Raw genomic sequence first — 24,023 nt, forward strand, 5'->3', positions numbered from 1 at the left:
TCACATACACATGAGATATTAAATAAATTATAAACAAGGGGAAAACACCCACTAAAGTCTGAAAGAGACCAGAGATCGAAAACCACACACATTTATCACTTTCCGACACTCCCGAGCAACTTTGAAGTTTTGAAAACGAAAACCGCTTATATGACACACCAGAAACACTGATTTGCAATAACTGCGCACAACCAGCTATGCAAAACTAAACCTTTCTCTTCTTGAAAAGGGTCAATCTTCATCCTCCCCGCTAAAAATAACATTGTACTTTTAAACCGCGGGATTTCATAGGGAAAAGAAGCTCAATTTCTTTCTGCTCAGTACGCTACTAAGAACAAGGAAGACAATGTTTGACAGTATTAGAATCATTGTTCTTGCTGCTCTATTTGCAGTTTTGTCTTCTTGACCCCTTCCCCTCTCTGTAATCCATCAAGATTCTTGGTTTAAAAGGAGGCGGGGTCTTTCAGGATCACTTTGCTACAGCCAGAGGGTAAACGGGTGCAGAGGAATCGGTGACATTATTGCCTTCACAAACAGAACTCTTATTTTTCTGTTTAAATGCTCATACTTTCCCGATTGTTGCAAAGGTCAGACAAATGAGTCAAAGAAACACTTTTATTCTGCTTTACAAAGGAAACCACTGCAGAAGTATTAAAAGATATGGCTCTTCATTTTCTATGGGAATGATTGAGGATAACTTGCTTGATTCTTTCAACGTTTGAGATTTTGAAAACAGGAATTATCGTGAAGTGCTACGGAGGGAACATAACGATTCTGTCTCCGGAAACTCCTTTTAAGTTCAATATATATACTTGACTACTTCAAGATCAAGGTAATATTAACTAGATTTCCAGGGGGGTCGACCAACCCCTTCGACCCCCCTGCCGACGCCTATGGAAACGGGTTAGCTTAAGGTTAAGTAAGTTTTGATCCATTTTCATAAAATTATTAGTTTGTAATTTCTCGTTTCTGAGTGAGTATACCTGCTGGAGCGGGCGTTGTAAAGTTAACCCTGCCACACTTATGTCTTTCCTATACCAATATTAGTGTGTAGAAAAACACTCACCTTTCAATTTGTTCATAGCTTTACTATAGCAGAGTCGCCAAGTGATTTCTTACTTTGTTCAAATTTTTAACACAATATGAAAACAAGCGTGTGCAATCGACACCACAACATTACCAAAACTACAGCGTCCGTAGATCTAGGAGACGGCAGCCTAACGATCTTGAATGGAACCAGTATATCAGGTAGATAATATCCAACACAACTCAAATTTCCCTGCGTTAATGAATTCTTATTTTTCACACATTTTCGCCGAAGTGTCTATTACACTGGTCGGCATGAAAATCCTCCCACGAGGGTGAAAGGGTGTACCGGGCACATTTCGAGACGCTGATTACGAATACCTCATCGAGAAAGTTCCAGCATGTAAGTTTTTTTTGGAGGGGTGCTATTTCCATAATTGACAGAAAAATCGTATTTTTCGTATTTAATATGTTTTTTTCGTGTTTGGAAGGCATAATTCTGAATTTTTATCTTAATCCAAGAACTGTTACTAGGCTATATCCCGGAACATTCTTTTCTCTAGCTCACGACCCCCCGGAAACGTACCCCCTCCCCTTGGGTTGCAAGGATTTATTGTCGTTCCACACTGCATACAATAAAACCTAGGTGTTATTGACGGAAGAAGGTTTCGTAATCAACTTGCGATCATTCGTCGGCTCCCTTTTGTCTAGACGACAGACAGATTGTTGAAAAAAAAGGCGCCAAGACATACACCACGTTGTCGCATGAAACAGATATTTCAGATTTTCAGTTTTGAGTTGATCTTCGTGTTAGAAGGTGGTGTTACGCTGTGTCTGTGTATACCGTAGGTGAAAAATATTTCTGCGTGAAACACTGACGTTAGTGTTAAAGGAACATGCCGAGAACTTGCAACAATTCGACAGATTCATTCTGCTGCATATGTGGGGAAGTGATTTTCAAGGGACAAAGTAGGCCATTGTCACCGTTCCTGAAGACAGTCTACCATCTGTACTTCGGGTGTAAAATCGGCGACCAGGATCGCGTTTGGGTTCCGAAACAAAGTTGTAACTCGAGTGTGCGTATTCTCAGAGGATGGTTGAAAGGTACACATAAATCGATGCCGTTCGCGGTGATCATGTTTCAGACTGCTACTTCTGCCTGACTAATATAAAAAGTTTTTCAAAAAACATGAAGCATAAAATACAGTATCCTAACTTGGACTCCGCGAGGAGACCTGTGAATCATGATGTTTGTACACGTACCACCAGACTCATACACCCTGTGCAGTGTTCCATCCAATGACGAACCTGCTGCTTGTGAGGATGTTGCACAATCTTCGAGCACATAGTTAGATCCCAATTACGCTCCAGTGCCTAACACTAATGAACCACATGTGATAAGTCAGGAAGAGCTGAATGATCTGATCAGAGACTTAAACCTTCCCAAGTCGAAGGCCCTGTTGCTTGCATCACGACTTCAACAATGGAATTTACTAAACCAAGATATGAATATATCTACGTATAGGAAAAGAGAGGCGAGCCTAGTTCCTAATTTTACAAAGAATGGTGATTTGTTGTATTGCAGTGACATTCCATCGCTTATGGGACAACTGAAGAATAGCGACAACACTGAAGATTGGAGGCTATTCGTAAATTCCTCATGGATGTCTCAAGGCAGTGTTACTCACACAATGACAATGAAAAGCCAGCCATCCCTATTGCTCATGCTGTACATATGAAATAAACATACGAGAACATGCGAAACCTATTGCAGAAAATAAATCACAAAATGGCCGCCAAGGAAGCAACTGGTCCCAGGGGAGATGAACGTGGCTAATGAACGTTTTGTGGATCCGGAGAAAATATTCTTACCACCCCTTCATATCAAATTAGGGCTCATGAAGTTCTTCGTCAAGGCTCTAAACCGGGATGGTGAAGCATTTAATTATCTCAAAAAACTATTCCCAAGACTCAGCGAGACCAAGTTGAAAGAAGGTGTTTTTACGGGACCTCAAATCAGAGACGCTTTAAAGAATACTACAATTTCTTCTAAGCTTAATGAAGTGGAAAGTGAAGCTTGCGAGGCCTTTCGAGAAGTGTGCAGTAACTTTCTAGGGAATCATAAGTCACCTGATTGCAAAGACATTGTGGGCAGGTTAATTACTTCATTTCGTAACATAGGATGTATTATGTCCCTAAAGTTACACTTCCTGCATTGTCACTTGTACTTCTTTCCTGAAATGTACAGCTTGGGGGAGGTCTCTGACGAACACGGGGAAAGATTTCACCAGCAAATAGCTACCATGGAAACGCGCTACAGTGGTAAATGGAGTGTGAATATGTTGTCAGACTTCTGTTGGAATGTAACACGCAAGACACCCTGTAGCAATTACAAGAGGAGTAGGAAAACCAAATGACACGTAACTTTAAGTTTTTATGCAATTTTAATTGCATAATTTATATTGATATTTAAATTATAACGTGCAAATTATTATGGGTAGAGAATAGCATCTTTGGGTGGATATTGAACCTCCTCCTCCCTGAAAACTGGTACGTCTTGGAGAAAAACGGGTTACGGATTCGGACTCAGGAGCTCGAAACCTATAGGAATCACCTATTTTCGTTCGTGGGAGCGAAAAAAAGTTTCATTTTGCCGACCAGTGTTACTGGCGACGAATTTATCCGTGTCCATGACTGGGGTGTTTACCTTAGTATTTAAATATACGTAAGAAACTAAGTCTATATTAAATAAATTAATAAAAGTTACTTGAGAATGCTATATTTTATTATTCGACATTATTATACACACATTAGTGGATGGTTTTCTTTTAATTGATATTTGCCTTTATTTATTGATTTTAGGGTTCCGAGGAGTCCATTATGAAGCACTTCAAACTGTTGCTCAACGAAATACAAGCTGGCAAGCTTCAGATAAAAAGGACTAGAATGCTTTATGTGGGACATCATATACTTCAGGTGAGCTTTATATGGTGTTTGGGTATTTGGAGCACACGCCATGCGACAATATGTACCTAGGTAGGGTCTGTACACGACTTGGGAAACCTGAAATTTAACTTTATTTCTAGTTTGGGCCGGAAAATTTTCTTGTTTTTCCTTTGTGAAACTGCTACTCAAAGAAGATTGACGGAAATATGCTCAAAGGTTTTGCCCGACATTTAGGATGAAATATCAAGTGGGATGGCACATGTGTGGGCTCACCATCGTCCTCGGTTTACGCAGTGTTCAGGTAGTGGAGTGTAGACAAGAAAATAGGAAATATGTAGGAAAGTATTATATATATATATATATATATATATATATATATATATATATATATATATATATATATATAGAGAGAGAGAGAGAGAGAGAGAGAGAGAAATTTGAGGTAATATGCGCAGTTTTTGACATTAGGCCTTCTAAAATTGTAACTATCAGACCAAGAAACCCGAAAACTTAGGACAATATACTTACATCTTTCTGCTACCTACGGATATAAAATATGTTTGTCAATTCAGCTTAGTAGAGAAAATATTGGAGATCAAAGTTACCCTTCCAAAACGGACATATTGCCCCAATATGGGTGTAAAAAGTACATATAGGGAAAATTTGCGCAGATCTTCATTGAAAAATATATTTAAAACTCTTCTCTGCTTTATTGATAGATTCATATACATAGGAGTAGAAATAAATGTTAACAATACTAATGTACTATTGGTATACAATATCTACGCCTTGAGCATGTACTAGTCTAGGCATATTATGGAACATTGTTCTTAATACCTACACCAAATCATTAACACACTGTAGGACCTACACATTAAAAGAAGTAGCATATCTAAATGTTTGCATTGAAAATATTTGTGAGTACTGCAGTAATTATGGACACACCTGTACAACATGCACTGTGTGTCTAAATATATACCTACATCGCCTAGTAAAGGTTCTAACATACTGCACTTGAGAAACAAGTCACATTAGTTTTTCCCTTTGGATGCCAAAAATGATTTATGGAAGTGATTTTAACAGTTGTCACAAGTTAATAATACATTGTTTCTTACGTTTTTTCTGACGCACTTTTCATGATACCACTTGAAGCAATTCATACACTTAACCCAATCACCCATGTTTGTTGTTTCACTTACATAGTAATACCCGTTACAGGCAACACAATAATTGTTGGGATCTGCCATCGTCTGACGTGTGTGAGGTTCGAGTGACTCATTTCGGCTGCAAACAATTTCTACAGTTTCCTTTGCACGCACATTACGTTTAAATTTCTTGTTTTGGACACATGATGGACTGGTAATCTTTCGTTTCTTCTTGTTGAGAGTTTCGATATGTTGCGGGATTGTTAGACATGTTGCACTTCTGGTAGACGTAGTGCGAGTAGCCTCTTTACGGGTAGGAACAGGCATGGTATCTTGAAATGACGTAGTTTGATCCCTACTTTTATCACCACCATGCATTTCTGCTGCAGCAATTCGTTCACTTCGTGAAGCAGTTCCTTGTGTTCCTTCAAATTGTTCACAAGTACTGGCTGAAGGTTTTGCCGAAGTGTCGCCTGGGATTGTATCCACCTGGAACGCACTACTTAGTATGGCATCAGGGTTTAATGGATAAATTCCACTTGTGCGGAAACCGTTCACTGCTGAACTCACAATAGCAGCTTTACCCCACGTTGCAGCAAAAAGAGATTCAAAAACAAATTTACTTATATTCCTTTCTCTATTCTGCCGAATGAAAGCTGAACACTGTTCATTCCAATAGTGCTTTAATGGCCGATATATTGCTCCGTCAATTGGTTGTAGCCAGTGTGTACCTTAGCTTGGAAGGCACAATAGAGCTATTTGATTATCTTCACAGAATTGAATTGCTTCAATGTTATTGTAGTGTGTTGTGTGACCATCTAATAACAGCAGAACTCCTCCTCGAGGCTTGTGGTGCTGAAAATGTAACCAGAGCATAAATGCTTCCTCTGTCATGTATCCTGAATCAGTCATAGCAACTGCGGAGCGTGGTGGTAGCCCATCCTGAAATTCTTCTCTCATGCGAACACCTTTAAAAATGATTAAGAGTGGAACGTAAACCCCTGAAGCACTCATACATCCCATTACAGTAACTGTTTCCCTCTTCTCCCCCGTAGTTAATGCATTCACCGATTTTTTGCCTTTAGCCGTCAACACTTTTCCCGGTTTAAATATCATTTGTAAACCCGTCTCGTCACAGTTGAAAATATGTGATGGAGGCAAACGATTACCTCCAGTTTCTTCCATTTGTTCATCGAGGAGTTTGAAAAAAATTGTTACATTCAACTTTATTCAAAGAATCTGAACGTGCGTAAGAGAGGGGTTGAGCCTTTCGAAGTCTAACAACATTGTTCCATTGCAACAACCCATACAACCAACCATATCCTGCAGTTTCAGTGCGCGAACTAAATGGGTGTTTCAGTCCATTCTTCTCTGCATATTGATATGCGATTTTTCGAGTGTCAGCCATAGTTAGTGGAAAACCCTTTGATTCCAACTGCAATAAATGTCTTACTAAGTCCTTCTCCGCTGATCCAAGTACTATAGGTCGTCCTAATTTTGGTCTATACATAACGTCTCTGTTGAGACGGTGCTGCAAAGTTCTTTGCGATACTCCATATCTTTTACTGGCTCTATAAATGGTCATGCCTTCTCTAATAGCTGTCAGTGCTTCTTGCATTGCTTCCTCGCCGTAGGAACATCTCTGACCTCGACGTTTGTATTCACGAACCATGGTCGTTCATCTGAAAGTAGAACAAAACAAATCCTCAGAAACCAAATGCGAAAACTATTACTGTAACACATTTGTTAATTATAGTATGTTCTTTCAGTGGAGGAAATATTGTGTGTAATATGACGAGAATTGTAATGGAAAGCGAAAAGATGGTTGTTTTACTATGAGGCATTAAGCTGAAAATGGTCTAAATCACTGTAATTTCATGGATTATTACTAATTGACTTAAAATTAAAGTTGTTGATTGTGTTAAGATTCACGGAGAATAATAGACGGTTTAATTATGTTATATGAAGATGTTAACGAACTGTTGCTCGTATGGATATTAAGAAAGCTACTCTTACAGGAAACATTATCTACGATAGATATGTATGAATTCCTTGGAAGTTGTACAATTAGTTTACAACTATTATTATTAAAGTTACGTTGGACAATATGCTTGAAGGCGAATTACTTGGCCAACGCTATCAATTTGTACATCCATTCGGAATAAGGGGGATGTATACATTATCAATCTAGAATTTAGGATATGTTTTGTGAAGTTGAGGAAGCACTGATTACATGATGGAATAAAAGTGTTATGATATAATCTTTTGTGTGTTCCTACTTACGTAGTTTTGGTCAATTATTCTACTTACCACCAGGACCGCAACCAGAGGGGGCTTGGCCAGCCTAAAATTTTCGTGGCCCCTCCAGACCTTAACATAAAATGCTATTATTAATAAAAAACATAATTTAGCTATTTGTAAGATAATTTTTAATTACTTGGAATATTCATGATCCCCCTAAACCTCTGTGGCTGGTTTCGGGCCTGCTTACCCTAACGGTTATGACCAGTAATGATTTCAGAAAATTTTTTCTGGATGGAATTTGAACATACAGGAAGTGAAAAACAGTTTAAACAATCAATATCCTACAAAAATGTCCGTGGGTATCTCAAGCATCCCAGGGAAAATTGTGTATCTCTTTGGAAAACATCCTTTCAGGAAACCCTCTGAAATCATCACTGGTCACGAAGTGCACTTACAGTTACAGTCATGCAGTTATACTAGTCTCCCCCCCCCACAAGACAAAATGAAACATTAAAGTTTGCGGTAATTTGCACATAAGTGCATTTTATCCTTATATATATATTCGCATTTACCCCAAATTGTAAATTTTATTACCACTGGGAACCCTTAATTACAGATAAACTCGGCGGCCATTATGCTGAGTACGGACAAGCACGAATACCTCATGCTTCCATTCCACCTTGTAATTCTGTTCTAATAGCAATAGATTGTTGTTTGTAACTATATCTATAGTATATGAAAGTTATATCTGACCATATGAAAATACATTTTATACACTCAAAGGATTACTTACCTACCAAAACTGCGTTTCTTCTTGAGGTACGATTCTTCCCTTCTGTGCTCTCGTGACATACAACTCAATTCGCTCAGTCTTGCCAGGCAGCCAAGAAACCTTGCCCTGTGCATTTTTTCAGTATGTGCAATTTACCCAGAACCACTATATATATATATATATATATATATATATATATATATATATATATATATATATATATATATATATATATATTATAAAACCTGAAGCTATCGTAGTTATGTGAGGATGATATTTTGATCTTGACATCGGCAATTGTTGAATAAAAATATTGAATGAAAAGTTAATATATCCTATGGGAAATTCACCTGTGCTAATTCCTCCTTATTAGCATTCACTCTTATTGATGATCTTTCTTCTTTTAGCCTACAGGGGATACTCATAGGATACAGGAAATGAAACACACAGGTATTTACAATAAACAAACTTCAAGGAAAGCTGTGACATTCATGTTTTGCTCCACAATCAGATGCCTCTTAGTGCAATTTTTAAATTTTTATTCAAAATAAATAGGTAGGGTCCAAAATAAGTCCGATACTCTTTAAAATAAGTACTAAACAACAATCTTGAAATTTACAGTTTGTAGTAGTGCAGGAACGAAGTCTGTTTTGTGGTAATGAAACCTTGTCATATTAGGCAGTGGCCTATCAGGTAAGAAGTGTTTTGTTAAGACTAGCAATTTTACTTCACACCCATGCATGAAGTGTGCACCATATTTTCAGTGTCACAACACAAGTATAAAGGAACAGCCCTAGGCGGGAGATTTGCAACTTCACGTTTGATGTGGATCGGTCCCACTTGTGAGAGACTGATAAGAGAACTTCAGTTCGAGAATCAAGTGTATCCTCATCAACCACTTCATTGAACATTGCTAGAATTTAAGTGTGAAGAAATTCAACATGCATGGTAACTTCGATGTGACCAATGCGCGGCGGTGAGGTAATAAGGATTAGGTATTCACCAATAAATTGGACTGTAGCTAAACCACTGGGGAGGAGTAATATCTCATACACTTTCTCGAGAACCGGCGTTAGCCACGAAGGTCACAATACTGCTATCCCTACTGAATGAGGAGAAACTTGTCCCATCTCTCAAATGGCCGACCAGCAAAAGTCATTAGGTTTAATAGTACATATGGTAGCTCAGTACATAAAATTGAGATAGACAGGTCTGCGATTTCAAACTACCTGGTTATCAAGAACTCCATAAAATGGGTTGGGGTTTGCTGGGTTATAGTCATACGGTGAGATTCGGTACTTTACAGTATCCTCGGGCGCCAAACGGGGTGCGAGCATGTCTTAACGCTCCAACGTGTACACAAGGGATGATGGTAGACTTCTACTTGCTAAGGGAGTTCCCTCCACCAGTAGGTATAACTGGGCAATAGGTTTTGATCAATCGCGCAATAGACGTATCCCACTACCGTAATTGTAATCTGGGTTCAAAGCAACCCCACATAGGGAGATCTGCAACTAAGCTGAATAGGAGTTTATTGGGGGGCGTTCCATGGAGGATTTTTGGGATCCTTGTGAATCGGGCTTGTCCTTGCATTCAGGTATCCGTCATAATAATGTTTGTGTTGAAAAATGAAAATGAAATCTTTGAGTTTTCGTCCCACGGTTATGCCGGTTAGGCTAAAGGAGACGGTGATGATGAGTAATGAATGAAATGGTGGAATGAAGAAAGTGGGAGGAAACAGGAGAACCCCGAGAAAACCCACGCACACGGTGATTGTCCACCACAAAGTTCACTTGGCGGGGGCTGGGATCGAACCCGGGACCTCAAGCACCAGAGGTGAACTCTCTACCACTGAGCCACCGCGGCCCCAAATGTTTGTGTTGAGTCGACCATCTCTTCAAATACACATGTTTGTCATAATGTTTACTGCTGTGTTCGAATTGTGGATAGGAGATACTCAAACATTCTCCGTATCCCTGATATAAGCCCTAGCGACTTCGATTTGTTCATCATTAAAAAGGCAGAGTTTCCATATTATAGAGTCTATCTGCAAATAATAGGAGAATCTTTCGCAAACATTAACAAATGTGACTATTACAGATGTCCAGTGTCTTTCAGAAGAATGATACGGGGTGATATATTGAAGAAATATAAAAGTTGGATTTTATAATGGACATATTGCCATCACTACCAAACCCTTTCTCTACTGATTCAGTGCTCCACGCCTGACTAAGTTGGGTAACGGGGCCCGTCTTATTGACGTTGCGTACCTTGTTCCCTCTATACACATGTTTAACAGAGGTCTCGAGTTCTTTAGAAATAAGTAAATAAGCAACCGATTTTTCAGCTGGGATTGCATACCAATTGGCACGAATAGTATAGAGTGGTTCCTTGGAATCCAAATATAATCTGTTCCCGAGCCTCGTTTCAGTTTCAAGATCACTTTACCCAACTGTAAAATAACGGGTACTAGAACAAACTTGAATTTTCAAAATGATTTTTTACGTAAATACAGTGGATTTTAAGATAACATGTTAACAAATAATAATGCATTTATTATTATTGTATTCTGTAGGACACATGGCTAATAAATTACATTCTTATTTTTTTAACTTTCGAGTTTTCTTGAGTCTCACCCCTTAAAATGGTTTCATATCGGACCAAAGTAACCCATGAGAAACATTAGCCCAATTGAGTATTAAGTGGTGCCCCAAACGACCTCAGGTTTCGAATGCATTTACATTATACAATATGAGGCAAAGATAAGCCTACCTTCAGTTTAAAACAGTGCCGGAAAATCGTGGAAAATCAGCGCCCGAGGCGAGAGTATACGATGGCGCCCCCGTACGTATGAGTGTGGTCGATAGACCAGCCGCGAAGCGCCATCGTGGCTGGCGCGAAGTGTAAGAAAATTTTCAGAAATAATAATAAATCCTACTTTTCCTTGATTTTGAGCACTTTTTATTACTTTTCCTTCCATTTTATATATGTGCACATGCATTTCCTTCCGAATGTTGCGGCAATTTATTTCGACGCCCGGAGCCGTCGCCCCGCTCGCCCCTTCCACTGCATGGCACTGGTTTGGAAAAACAATTTTAAGTTCATAAACATACATTATGGAGGTAATAATTGTTAAATGATTACATAGAAGTTGAAAATAGCGTCAGATATGTGTTTGTGTTGGAAAGATTTCTAAAACATATCATATGACCCCTTTCTATTACAAATTTTGGACCTGAATCCAAGATGGTGGAATTCAAGATGGCTGGCGTGATGGTACAATGCAGTTCTACGCCGATTCTCTGATAGAAGATATGGGTATCACTCCCTCTAGTCGTTCTATACTTACAAGGGACCCTTTCCCATCAGGAAGTCGTGGTCGGCAAGAGAGATTGCCGCCGTCGATGGCGGCAGGCCGCCGGTACCAGTCCACGGCGGCACGACTATCTACTTGTTCAAAGTTGTCGACCTTGTGCCGAGGCGGCAAGCGATCGAAAATCGTAAAAAAAAAAATGCCCTTTGCCGACTGTTGCCGACCGTCAGAGTCGGCAAAACAGTCGGAAAGGCCTTTCTCCGACCCTCTGTCGACCCATTATGCCGGCCTCTTTTCAACGGAGGCGTCGGCACATTTACTGCGCCTTTACGGCCGTTCACCGACTGCTCGGCCGGGCCTCTTTCGACGGTAGCACCGGCGCATTTACTGCGCCTTTACGGCTGTTTGCCGACTGCTCGGCAAAGCAACTTTCCGACGACGGTGCCGGCTCATTTAATGCTCATTTCCGGCTGTTTGCCGACTGTTCGGCAAGACAACTATTCGACGGCAGCGCCGGCGCATTTTATGCATCTTTTCTGTTGTTTCCGACTGCTCGGAAAGGCTATTTTCCAGCGTCGGCGTCGGCGCATTTTATGCGCCTTTCCGGCTGTTTGCCGACTGCTCGAAAGGACTTCTTTTCGGTGTCGGCTTCCCGATTCTCCCACAGGCGGCATCCGACCTCTTGCCGCTGCCGAAAAGTGGCCCTTTGCCGACTGGAAATCAACCCTTCAGGAAGGCAAAATTTTAATCACCTTTTACATTAGTCTTGACTAAGTCTTCTCCCATGCTATGATTTCCTGACAAGGAGCACCCTTGCAAGTTCTTGAAGTATAATACTTGCATTCTTTTGTATGTCCCAGTATAAACTTTCTTCCTTTTTGCTTTTTTTCAGCAGTTACAGCCAAAAAAGAAGAAATTGAATGGGGCATGGAAGTATTATATACTTTCAGAACTAGCAATTGTGGCCTTGCCGAGAAATAGCACGGAGGCAGACTTTGGCAAAGCTACTATAAAAGGTGGTGGAAATTTTGCCTTCTGAAGGGTTGATTTCCAGTCGGCAAAGGGCCACTTTTCGACGGCGGCAAGAGGTCGAATGCCACCTGTGGGAGAATCGGAAAGCCGACATCGAAAAGAGGTCCTTTTGAGCAGTCGGCAAATAGTCGGAAAGGCACATAAAGAATGAGTCAGAAAAAACTTGGCCAGTAACTTTGACCAAAAAAGTAGGTAAAGAAATGAAAAGAAGAAAGGTCGTTTGTATATTTTAGTTGACTATAAAGTTTAAAAAAATAAACACACAAAATATATTATAAAGAACTAATTATGGAAAAATGCTCGTACATTACTCTTAATCCGCTTCATAAGAGTTCGCACATCTTCTTCTGTTATTTGATTGGCAGCTGCAGTCCACTTGCGACGAAAAGTTTTCAAGTCAGCCGCCTTCCCTTTTGATGTTTTCAATGTTCTTTTAATGTGGGCCCAATATTTTTCAATTGGCCTAAGTTCAGGGCAATTTGGTGAATTTGCCTCTCTTCGAACTGCGACGATACCCTTTTCTTTATAACAATCAGTGGCTGCTTTAGAGTAGTGAGAGGTAGCAAGATCTGGCCAAAAGAAAACAGAGTTACTGTATGACATCACAAATGGATACAAGCGTTTTTGTAAACACTCCTTCGTATAAATTTCGCCGTTAATTGTCCCTGTTGTGATGAACGCTTTGCTTTTTTTTACCGCATGAACAAATAGCTTGCCAAATCAAATATTGTTTGGGATATTTGGATGCCTTCCGTTGTTTAAATTTATCCTGCAAATCTCCCCTCTTCAGTGCCACGTACTACTCCTTTCCGGGAATTTGACTGAAATCAGCGACACAATAGGTTTCGTCGTCCATAATGCAACATCCATATTGAGTAAGGTACTGATCATAGAGTTTTCTTGCTCTGGATTTTGCCGTCACTTTTTGCTTTTCGTCTCGGTTAGGTACCTTTTGGACTTTGAAAGATCGTAAACTTTTCCTTGCTTAAATCTGTGCACTGTAGATTGGGACGCTTTGACCACACCAGCAACTGCTCTTTCCGATAAATAAGGATTTTGACGCAGCAATGCAGTAACCCTTTTCTCCAGCTTCGGTTGGCTAGTCCCCGGTTTTCTACCTGAGCCAGGTTTTCTTTCAACAGTTAAATCTTGTGCGTACTTTTTAATTACATTTTGCACAGTAGACCGAGGGTATTTTACGAGTTTGCTTAATTTATTTAAGGACATACCTGGATTTTCGAGGTATTTGTTCACAATTAGTTTTCGTTTTTCTAACTGACTCATCGTTCTTTACCACAGTATGCACACTTCACAACTGACAATGGTTCCGTGCATGTAGCGCCCGTAGACTTAGCGCCCAGTGTTTCTGGCTCACAGAAGGAATTTTCTATTGATCTTATCTCACAATCAGGGCTGTCCAGTTCATTTTACCACTCTTTCCACCCGTGTACTTAGCGTCCACTAAGTAAAACTGTTATGAAGAGAGAGAGAGAGAGAGAGAGAGAGAGCGAGAGAGACCAGCCAATAGCACTGATTATGACGCTTCAATGAATCATAACCTCCGGGGAAAAGGTGAAACGCAGAAACGTAGTTATATATATATATATATATATATATATATATATATATATATATATATATATATATATATATATATATATATATATATAAATGTAACTGTACTCCGTGGTATGCAATGCTCTACAATATTTAAATGTACTATAAACTAAGGTTACATATTTAGCTTTTAATGTGAAAACTATGTAAAACAGACGTAATCTAGAATACCGCAATGAGGATAAGGCATACAAAAAACGGTGAACATATTCTCACGACTGAGAACCGGGACAAAATGTAAACTGGCGAAACACTGGGATAAGAGTCTTCATGGAGGTCACGGTGGTTCAGTGGTAGAAACACTCACATCTGGTTCATGGGATCCCTGGTTTTATCCCATCTTGCGTCAAATGGGCTTTGTGGTAGTCAGACGCTGCGTGCATGGATAAACTCGGAGTTCTCTCGTTTTCTCTCACTTTCTTCATTCCACCATTTCATTCATTCTCACAATCACCGTCTTCTCTATCCTACTCAAGGTTTCATTTCATTTCAAGAGCTTTCAAACCGGGACTGTCCCGGTAAAAACCTGACATATGGTAACTCTGACTATATAACAACATCAGTTTCCATACCAAAAAAAGAAAAAGTCAAATTATCATATGGTATTACACAGTTTCAGAAAAAAAAAACATCTAACAAGCTAGCCGCATTAAGTCTGATACATATTTCACAACTTTATGCGTAATATAAATGTATATAGTTAAGCAATTGATATCATACATTACAAGCACTGAAAAACAACGTAACGTTCTATAATAAAAAGAACGTTACTTTACGAACCAATAAGTTAATCGCTCTACGAACCTTATTGTACACATTATACCCTAAAGTTACAGCCTTATGCAGTAATCAATTCCAATCAGATATTGAACGAGTATGGTGTTTCCTTGAGAATAATCCATCAATAAGTTGAACAAGCGCCTTTGAAGGTTAATCATCTTCCATTTTATCCTCTTCTTCGGCAATTCATCTCGCTACTCTTGTTCGATGCAGTTGAAACCATGGCCTCATCCTTTTACAATGTCCATCCACAAGGAAGGATGAACAGGTTCAACCTTTTGGAATTTCAAATTCGAAGCTTCTGTCAATTTACTCGTTCGTGTCTCTTTCTGTAATGTTGCTATATGAACGGGTATGTTGCGAGAAAATAAAAGAGGCTAGCAAAGAAATCGAATCGTAAGATCACCATAAGATGAAAGTCGCATACTCCAGAGACTACCTGATACGTAATGTTGATCAAAATAAATTAGGAATTCTTCAGTTTCTTCTGGTACGATTTGCTGTAAGTAATCCATCCCTTCTGACCCTTGTCAGAGAGAAGGAAAACAAATCCGTCCACCATTCCATAGAAATCGGACTTTCTCATTCTCCCTGTAAAAATTCGCCAATCCCAACTGCTGCAGTATGTACTTCGTGTTCGTGTGACTTGTCTGGAACGCTTTGGCTTACGACTTCCCTCACTAGCCACGTCTGGTTGTGAATTTAATTTACATATTCCAATATTTGTTTGTTTTATCCCTCCCCGCTGGTCTAGTGGCAAGCACGCAAGCCTTTGGCGTATGAGGTTCAAGGTTCGATTCCTGGTGGGAGAGCATTGAGTGACCAAAGTGGTTCCGGTTCCACTATAATCAGTAAATTCAAGTCTTCCTTAGCCTACCCGGCAAAACCATGGAACGTAAAACTAAATGCAAACCTTTTCTTTTTTCGCAAAAGGAACGTTTTATTATGAAGTAAAACACTATTCAGAAATATAATATTAAAATTTGCAAGCAGGAAATTTATTTCTGCGTAACAAAATTTAAAAATTAATTATTCACAGGTAATTGTTTTATTGGATTGTAACGAGTTACAGTATAATTTCCCAAAGACTCTTCTCATACAATTCTGCTGTTCTCACATGTAACACTTCCTAAGTGTAACACTCCGATTTTGATAAAATTTAGCAGGTAGATATTACACATGAAATAAACGAATGCATGTTTTTTTTTTCTTTTCAGCGGAAAAACAGTTTTAGGGGGCAAAAGCCCCCACCCAAAATTTTGAAATTTGAGTCCCGAAGGGCAAGAAGTGAACCGAAGTGAATAATATTGTGCACAGATGCTATAAACGTAAAACGAAGGAATAGCTGTTTCGTATTTTCCTGGGAAAAACGGTTGGACATAATTGCAACGATAGTTTGTGTAGGAACAGTACGCAAAAATAAAGAAAGAAAGAAAGAAAAGAAAAGAAATGATTACGTGTTTTTGATTTTGTGCAGAAAAACAAAAGTGTAACAAAGGACCCCCCTCCTAAAAATACGAAATTCAACTCCACGAGCCCAGAAAGAAATATACTGTAATAAATGAAAATGTCCACAAATATTGTAGACGTAAAATGAGAGAATACGTGTCGTATTTTCCTGTGAAAACTACCTGCGCTTCTGCGGTAATAATTACTTTTTTTTTTCGGAGGAACTTTAGTCACACCACAGTTTTTCCGCTCTAAACACAGTTTCGTTACAGTTCTCCATGTCCTTTTAGGTACTTTTCACTATACTTATGAACACTTTGATAAATTGTGATTAAATGTTTGAAGGGGTCTGTACCCCACCCAACCATCTTTTCCAGAAAAATGCGACACAATATTCTGTCATTTTACGTCTACAATATATGCACACAATTTCGTTCATTCCGGTCTACTTCTTCATGCCTTTCGGTTGTCAATTCCAAAATTTTCGGTGGAGACTTTTGCCCCTAAAAACATTTTTTTCTGCAGGAAATAAGAAAGAAGTGTTCATTTATTTTTTCTATATTGCCCCTACCCAAAATTTCCTTACAATTCTCCATGTCCTTTAGGCATGTTTAACGTACTGTTATTAGCGCTTTTGATATTTCGAGATCAAAGGTTTGAAGGGGTCTGTGCCCCACCCAACCATTTTCCCGGGAAGGTACGAAACATATATTCCATCATTTAACGTTCATAATATCTGTGAACAATTTTATTCACTTCGACTAACTTCTTCTTGTCTTTCCGGCCTCAAATTTCTCCAAAATTTGGGTGGGTGCTTTTACCCCCTTAAAACAGTTTTCCCCAGAAAAGAAAAAAAACACATATTCATTTATTTCATGTGTAATATCTACCTGCCAAATTTTATCAAAATCGGAGTGTTACACTTGGAAAATATTAAATGTCAGTACATTCATGTAGCTTGCATTTGCGGCAAAAAGTTCTTGATTTGTGCTCCCTCTTTGCTGGAGAGACTTTCTTAGGCTGTTCCTCTTCAGTATGCTGGGAAGCTTCAATTCTCCGTGATTTCTTCTCAACGTTGGCGTACTGCTAACCAGACGAAATGAAAAATTTACGGAATTTCAAACTTTTTAATGTTTGTTTCTCGTTTGAAATTACGCTTTGATGATATAATACCATAAGTGTTGAGTCCACTTACATCAGTTATGTAAAATACTGTCATAGGCCATTTTGTTCATTGTTTTGTGGTGTAACAGCGAGCCATATGATTGTTAGTGTGAACGTATGATTTTGTTGTGTTGTAATATATGATAACTGAGTTTTTTTCCTCCGCTCTAGAAGTGACAGCTTCAGGATAGTTGTGCATTGTGTTTTGCAATGGGTGATCTTACTGGGTATATATTGTCAAAAGAGACAGCGCACCCAAAAAATGAGAAATTGTTCGTCTACAGTCATATTATATGTAAGAATAAAATTATATTGCAGAGTGTGTGAAGAATCTGCAACTTCACAAATTAGGAACAGTTCATCATCAGGTATTCTAATAGCGCCGATGCTGTCATCAAAACATAAGGCAGCCCATGTAGGATCGCTTTTCTCCGGAGTTTTGCTTTTTGCATTAGCACGTGCTTTTGCATTAGCTATAGGTGCTATGCTTCAAACTTCTAACCAATCCTCTGGATAAGAAAACTACTCAACGTCTCATTTCAATATCGGTACCTGAACAAGAAACTTCAGTTGCATTTGTGTATATATAAGTCTGCTAATATCTTATCGTCTGTCGGGAATCAATTTCTTCATTGTTTATTGATTTATCAAAAATATTCCTCCTCTACCATCAATAGTGACGTGTATTGTTAGTGAGATGTTTGTCTACCACGTGCAATGATCAAAACACACTAACAATAAACAAAACTTTACATACAATCAGTGGCAAAGCCAGGATTTCTATTCGGGGGGGGGGGTCAGTGTCCTACTCCGGAAAACTTTTTTGTTAATGTGGAGACTGAAAGCGCAAATTTAGATTTTATTCTAGCAACTATTCTATAGACAAAAGCAACTATTATGCTTCTGACAATGGACTTATATAAGTGAATAAATAAAGAAAAGCTGCTACTAAAATAAGCAAAATTGCAAATAATTAAATCAATCAAACTAAATAATAACACATAAAGTTGCAATATGTTATATCTGACTTCATTGGGACAGTTAGAAGATTATCAGAACGTTCACTCCGCTACGAGCCACAATCTCAATCTATTCTGAATATATCCTCATATTTCTTCATTAAGGCTCGAGTTTAATGGACCTACTCGGTACCCAATGCTATAAATTTAAAAAACTATCACTTAACTCACGGAAATGAAAAAAAAAAAACTTATATAACATAATACAAGAACACAACCAGGGAAATGTCATAGAATCTCAATACTTACTAAGCCTTAGTAATTATTAAAGAAAGTATGCGTACGAGTGCAATGGACTCACCTGGTAGTCCTAGGCAGTGGCGGCGGTTGGACGTTAAAAGTGGGGAGGCAAGACATGATCTGAATACAGTATTTGTATGTCAATGTTACTTTTCCTGGTTGCTTGTAACATTTTGTTAGACTAAAGGCTGTATAACTATTAGGAGACTGTTATATAGACTAAAGGCTGTATAACTGTATAACTATCTTTTTCAGTTAAAATACCGTATATCTTGTTTCATATTTTGTTACGTAAATTGACAAGAGCAACACAAGATACTAACTCTTTGTACTCTTATACAACGAAGGTGTAAGAAGAGATCTGATTCCTTGCTAATGAAATCAAAAAATCATAAAATCATGCATCTTAAAATTCTGTCTGGAAAATTGTGTGATCAGATTAGGGACCTATTTAATAACAAATTTGCAAAACAAATAAATAGAAAGGATAATATTAATCAAATAATCATAGTAATGGATAATAAGGCTTGTTCTGCAAAAGTTATATTGAAACTGAAAATTAATGAACAACTTATATTTTTAATTCCACGCATGTTATTATATGTGTTATTACTCTTAGAGAGACAGTGAATACTACAAGCATATGCTACGACATTCAAAGAAATACTTTTGCAGCTTCCCGAAACATGTTCGTTGCCATTAGATACAGTTTTCATTTTCTTGGAATACATCAAAACTCAACAATACTTAGTCACTCCTCATTCCAGTTATACAAAATAATCCTAAAACCTAGAATTATGTTGAATTTACTAAATTTAATTGTATAACAAAACTGTATATGTACACCCCTAAACTCGTATATTACACTGCAAAACTATATATTCCTTACTGAGCTCCTTCGTGGCTAAGCGGTTAACGTACGCACCTTTGACGTGGGAGACCTGGGTTCAATTCTCGGAGGGAGCTCACGTGGTTCGGACTCAACGTTAATCATTAAGTTCACGTCTCATATAGCTTCACTGCTGAACAGGATGTTAAACTAAAAGAAATCAAATCAAAATATTCCTTACTATAAGAAAGAAGAAAAGAACTGTCAATTTTTCAAGAAAAGAACTGTTTTAGGAACTGTCAATTTTTGTGCAATTAAAGAACTTGTGAAGGACTTCTTTTCTTGCGAAATGATATCTCAATTAGATCCAGAGCGGCTTACTAACATATCGAGCCCTTGTAAGATGAAATGAAAGTACGCTCGAATTGTCTCGCTCCAAAAGCTTAATTTTGGGGCCATTTTTAGTGGCATTTTTAAAACGCAATTTCTGTAGCTTTCTTAACTTCACGGAAAGATAACCAATACGTACTCATGGAACGGCAAATATTTTATGGCACCATTTGTATTCTATGAACCAATAATACATACAAAACTTTATATTTCCAAATGAAACTATATATATTAATGGGTCATTTCAAAAAGTGGAGGGGCAACTACCCACCTTTGCCCCCCTAATCGCCGCCCGTGGTCCTAGGGTTAAAAGTGTATCCTTGTATGGATATTTAGATACAGGAAATACTAGTTCTTGCCGAATTTCTTTAACTACTTACGATATGTTCCATTATTTTTAAAATAGGGTTTAAAATGTGATTGATTGCGTTTAGGGCGGCTTATAACACTTGACACATGTTCATTAGAAAGTTTTATTTTCATTTGATATAAAGAATTACCCAGCAAATTTTGGCATTTGAATTTTTTGACACCCTGTATTTACGATAGGAAATGAAGTTATGCAATGTGCATAAATAATTGCTGTTTTCTATGCAGTAGTATTTGCATTAAGGTGCGTGTAATTATTATTATTTAAAACTATATAAATTTTAAAATAACGTTGGCACATGAATTCACATCCGTATATGAAAATCTCATAGGTGATATGGTAATGCTCTTAAGTCGTAATTAAATTGTACGTAATTACAGATGTACATGAAAAGTCAGAGTGTTAGAGCTGACTGTGATGAACAGAAGAGGAAGAAAAGAACACATTTCTTTCAACTTGCCTAAGGGGTTTTAAAAGTGACATGACAATTGTGCAGGAAGTATAGCAGGATCTTTCAAGTGAAAAATTTTTGTTCTTTAGTCGTCAAAAGAGAGGGGATGGGATAGATGATTTGAGTACGAAACTACATTTATACATATAAACTAGTTCTCTCTTTGGTCAACCCTAGCACACTGATAAGCATCAAATATTTTCTGGGCGCTAAGTATACGATATTATATGTGGGCGCAAAATCTACGGGCGCTAAGTGCACTCCACGCTGACAATCTATTCGTGAGTAAGATCGACAGTCTGCCCTTGCTTATGCACAGTGCTGCCAATGTTCATCTTATATACTAGAAAATATGGAGGGAGGAAAGTGGCCAGGTTTTTTCTGACTCATTCTTTAAAATGCGCCGGCGCCGCCGGTGGAAGGCAACCTTTCCGAGCAGTCCGCAAACAGCAGAAAGAGTGCGTAGCAATGCAATGAAAATCATGGCGGATTCCCATAAGTAATGTTGCACTCGCTACATACGCAGTATATTTCTACAATTCTCAGTACGATTTAAGTGCCATATAGAGGGAAAGTATCTGAGAATGACTTACAAATGCTTGAAAGCGACCTAAAAATAACAAGTAAGCAGCTAATAATGCCTGTTAAGAATAATTCAATTAACACGTCTGTGGGCCTAATGTGAAAAACTTATAACAGTCAGTACATTTTCCCCCTGAAAGCACATTTTTCACTATCAGGACCACTAGGAACAACACTGTTCTATGCATTCAAAATTTGCTCGTTGCATACGCTTTCTTCGAAAAAAAAAAAAAAGCCGCAGCAATCCGGCGGAATATGGATTTTCAGGCTGTCGTTTTCCCATCAACTATTTGAAAAAGGATTTTAAACGACAATTTAAGTTTTTATTGGCGAGCATGCCCAAAAATCGGCGACTATAAACAAAAGAATAGTCATGATTTAATTTATCAGATTTACTGTTCCACTAATTGCCTGTCAAAAAATATTTGTAGTCGGCGCGCCACCAGCGTTCCCCATTGACAATCTGCTGGCGGGCCGAGAGCCCAAATAAGAAAATACAGAACTGTTTGATTCTTTACATAACCAAACTTGTGCAATTATTGTTATTTGATGCAAAAAAGTTTCTGCAAAATTGTACTAAAAGGTTGGGAAAAGTATTATTTTTAAAAGATATTTTCGTAATTGTTAACTTTATAATCTCGCCAGAGAACACGCAGCACTGTTCGCGCGCTCCAGCGTGTAAAATGACGGAAGGAAAAAATTGGCGAAAAGTGATTTTCTAAATTTTTAAAAGTACAAGGGTCCCATTCCCTCTGGAAAATGAGATTTAAATAAAAATTAATGAAGTAAAAATTATAAATAAAAATATTGTAAAAAGAGGTATGTGGTGCCCGAGAGATTCAAACCGGGTCTACCACTCACTGCGCTGACGTTTTTCCCCTGGAATACGGATTTCTGCTTGGAAATAGCATTCTTTTGATTGTATTATAGGGGTGCAGCGTGTATTCTCCCTCGCTTTATTAAGTATTTTTTGTCATAATAAAACGTTGCGGGTCACTTTTTCACTCTATTATGCAACAACTATTCATAAAAAGACAGTGGCGCCGGGAGTATTTTTCAGCTGGGGTAAACTGATTTTGAACTACTGTCTTGAAAATAGACTGGGGAATGTGACATTCGTAAGATGATACTAAATATATGTTCGTAATGCAACATGGTTGAACAACAACAACAACAATAATAATAATAATAATAATAATAATAATAATAATAATAATAATAATAATAATAATAATAATAATAATGCAGCTATAAACAGTTTCGTGAGGGCAAAATTTCCATATACGAGAAGCATCTTGGTTTACATCTTTGATTAATAAATCAACTGCCAGTTTTGTGCTGGATTCTGGTGCAAACATTTTCAACCACTTAAATCACAGTTACGCTTTCAAAGTCTTGACTGGTAGACCCATAGGAAAACGACCATTAGGAAGACCTAGGCGCAGATGGGAGGATAATATTAAGATGGATCTCGCAGAGATAGGAATACAAAGTAGAAACTAGATGCAATTAGCTAAGGATAGAAATCAGTGGAGAGCTTTTGTGAACGCGGCACTGAACCTCCGGGTTCCATAGGCCATAGAGTTAGTTAACCACAGTTAAAAATTGTACTACTTACTACTAGTAAAAATTGTACTACTTACAAAAAATGCCTGTTTGTAACTACAATTTTTACCATTTTATATACATATTTTTAACTGTGTTGGAAATGCCCACACGGACATTATTCGGACAATGGGGTCCGCTTTTCTAATGTGCTCTGAATTTGTCTGTGGTCCTTTTCCAGTTCTTGAACCCTATGGTAAGAAAAGTAAATTCACCTAATTGTATCAGGATTTTACTTGTCAAATGATACGCCTTATACAATCAAAATACAAAACAATTTCTGACTGTATCATAATGTAACCAGGGAATGTATAAAACCATTCTTCGCGACAAGATCGGCTTGCAGTTCGTGAAAAATTGAAATCCTTAGTCGGCTGAGTTTATTTTCTAAAACAGGAAGTTCGATCTTTTCCCTTGATCGGTTACACAAGATCTTTCATCAAGTTCTTCAGGCAAGTGCTGTGTGGGAGTGTCGGGGAAATTTGTCGCAATTTGCCTGACGCTTTGCTCAATTTGCTGCTTGGAGGTGCTCGTGGAATCCTGTACTTCAAATGAGGCACATTGCAGAGAATTCTGAAATGCATTTTGTTGTGAACTTTCTGTACCAATGCTGGCACTGATTGTTGGTAAAGCTTTTTCATAAACATCAGTAAGACTTGTATTTTTCGATACTTTCTTTGTTAATTATGTTAACCATGTGTTAAGAAGGGTTCTTTTTCGGGTAAGAAATAAAGTAAGGAAAACATGTATAACATATGGATTTCCTTACGTCCCTACATAAACAGCAAACGATTTAGTAACGCAAAGTTAACTCTTTTATTTCAATGTCAGACTGATTTACAGGTTTCAGCAGCAAAAATCACACGAGTTGCTTTCATTACACTTTCATCAACGTACTGAACAGCAGGGTACTGCTATTCTGAGCACTGGAGACACGTACGTACAAATAAACACGAACAATTTTGCGTTCAGATTTCGGAAAAGAATTTGTTCGAAATTTTCGTTCGAGTTCCAAATTGTTTGGATTCTGGAGCGGTCTGATTTCAAGA

General features: G+C 38.2%; 1 protein-coding gene across 2 annotated transcripts in view; it reads left to right on the forward strand.

Annotated features, from left to right (window-relative positions):
* The window catches only part of LOC145680554 (testis-expressed protein 47-like), a 97,563-nt gene that overhangs the window by 43,430 nt on the left and 30,110 nt on the right, over positions 1 to 24,023 (forward strand). The window contains exon 3 of one of the 2 annotated variants that reach the window (XM_081751184.1): positions 3,889 to 4,002. The exons of the other annotated variant lie outside the window; for it this stretch is intronic. Within the exon in view, the coding sequence (XP_081607310.1) occupies positions 3,889 to 4,002 (114 nt within the window). The remainder of the gene's footprint in view (positions 1 to 3,888; positions 4,003 to 24,023) is intronic. 2 annotated transcript variants of the gene reach the window in all.

Source organism: Thermobia domestica, chromosome 3, assembly GCF_964235325.1.
Source record: "Thermobia domestica chromosome 3, izTheDome1.hap1.1, whole genome shotgun sequence".
NCBI classification, from domain to species: domain Eukaryota; kingdom Metazoa; phylum Arthropoda; class Insecta; order Zygentoma; family Lepismatidae; genus Thermobia; species Thermobia domestica.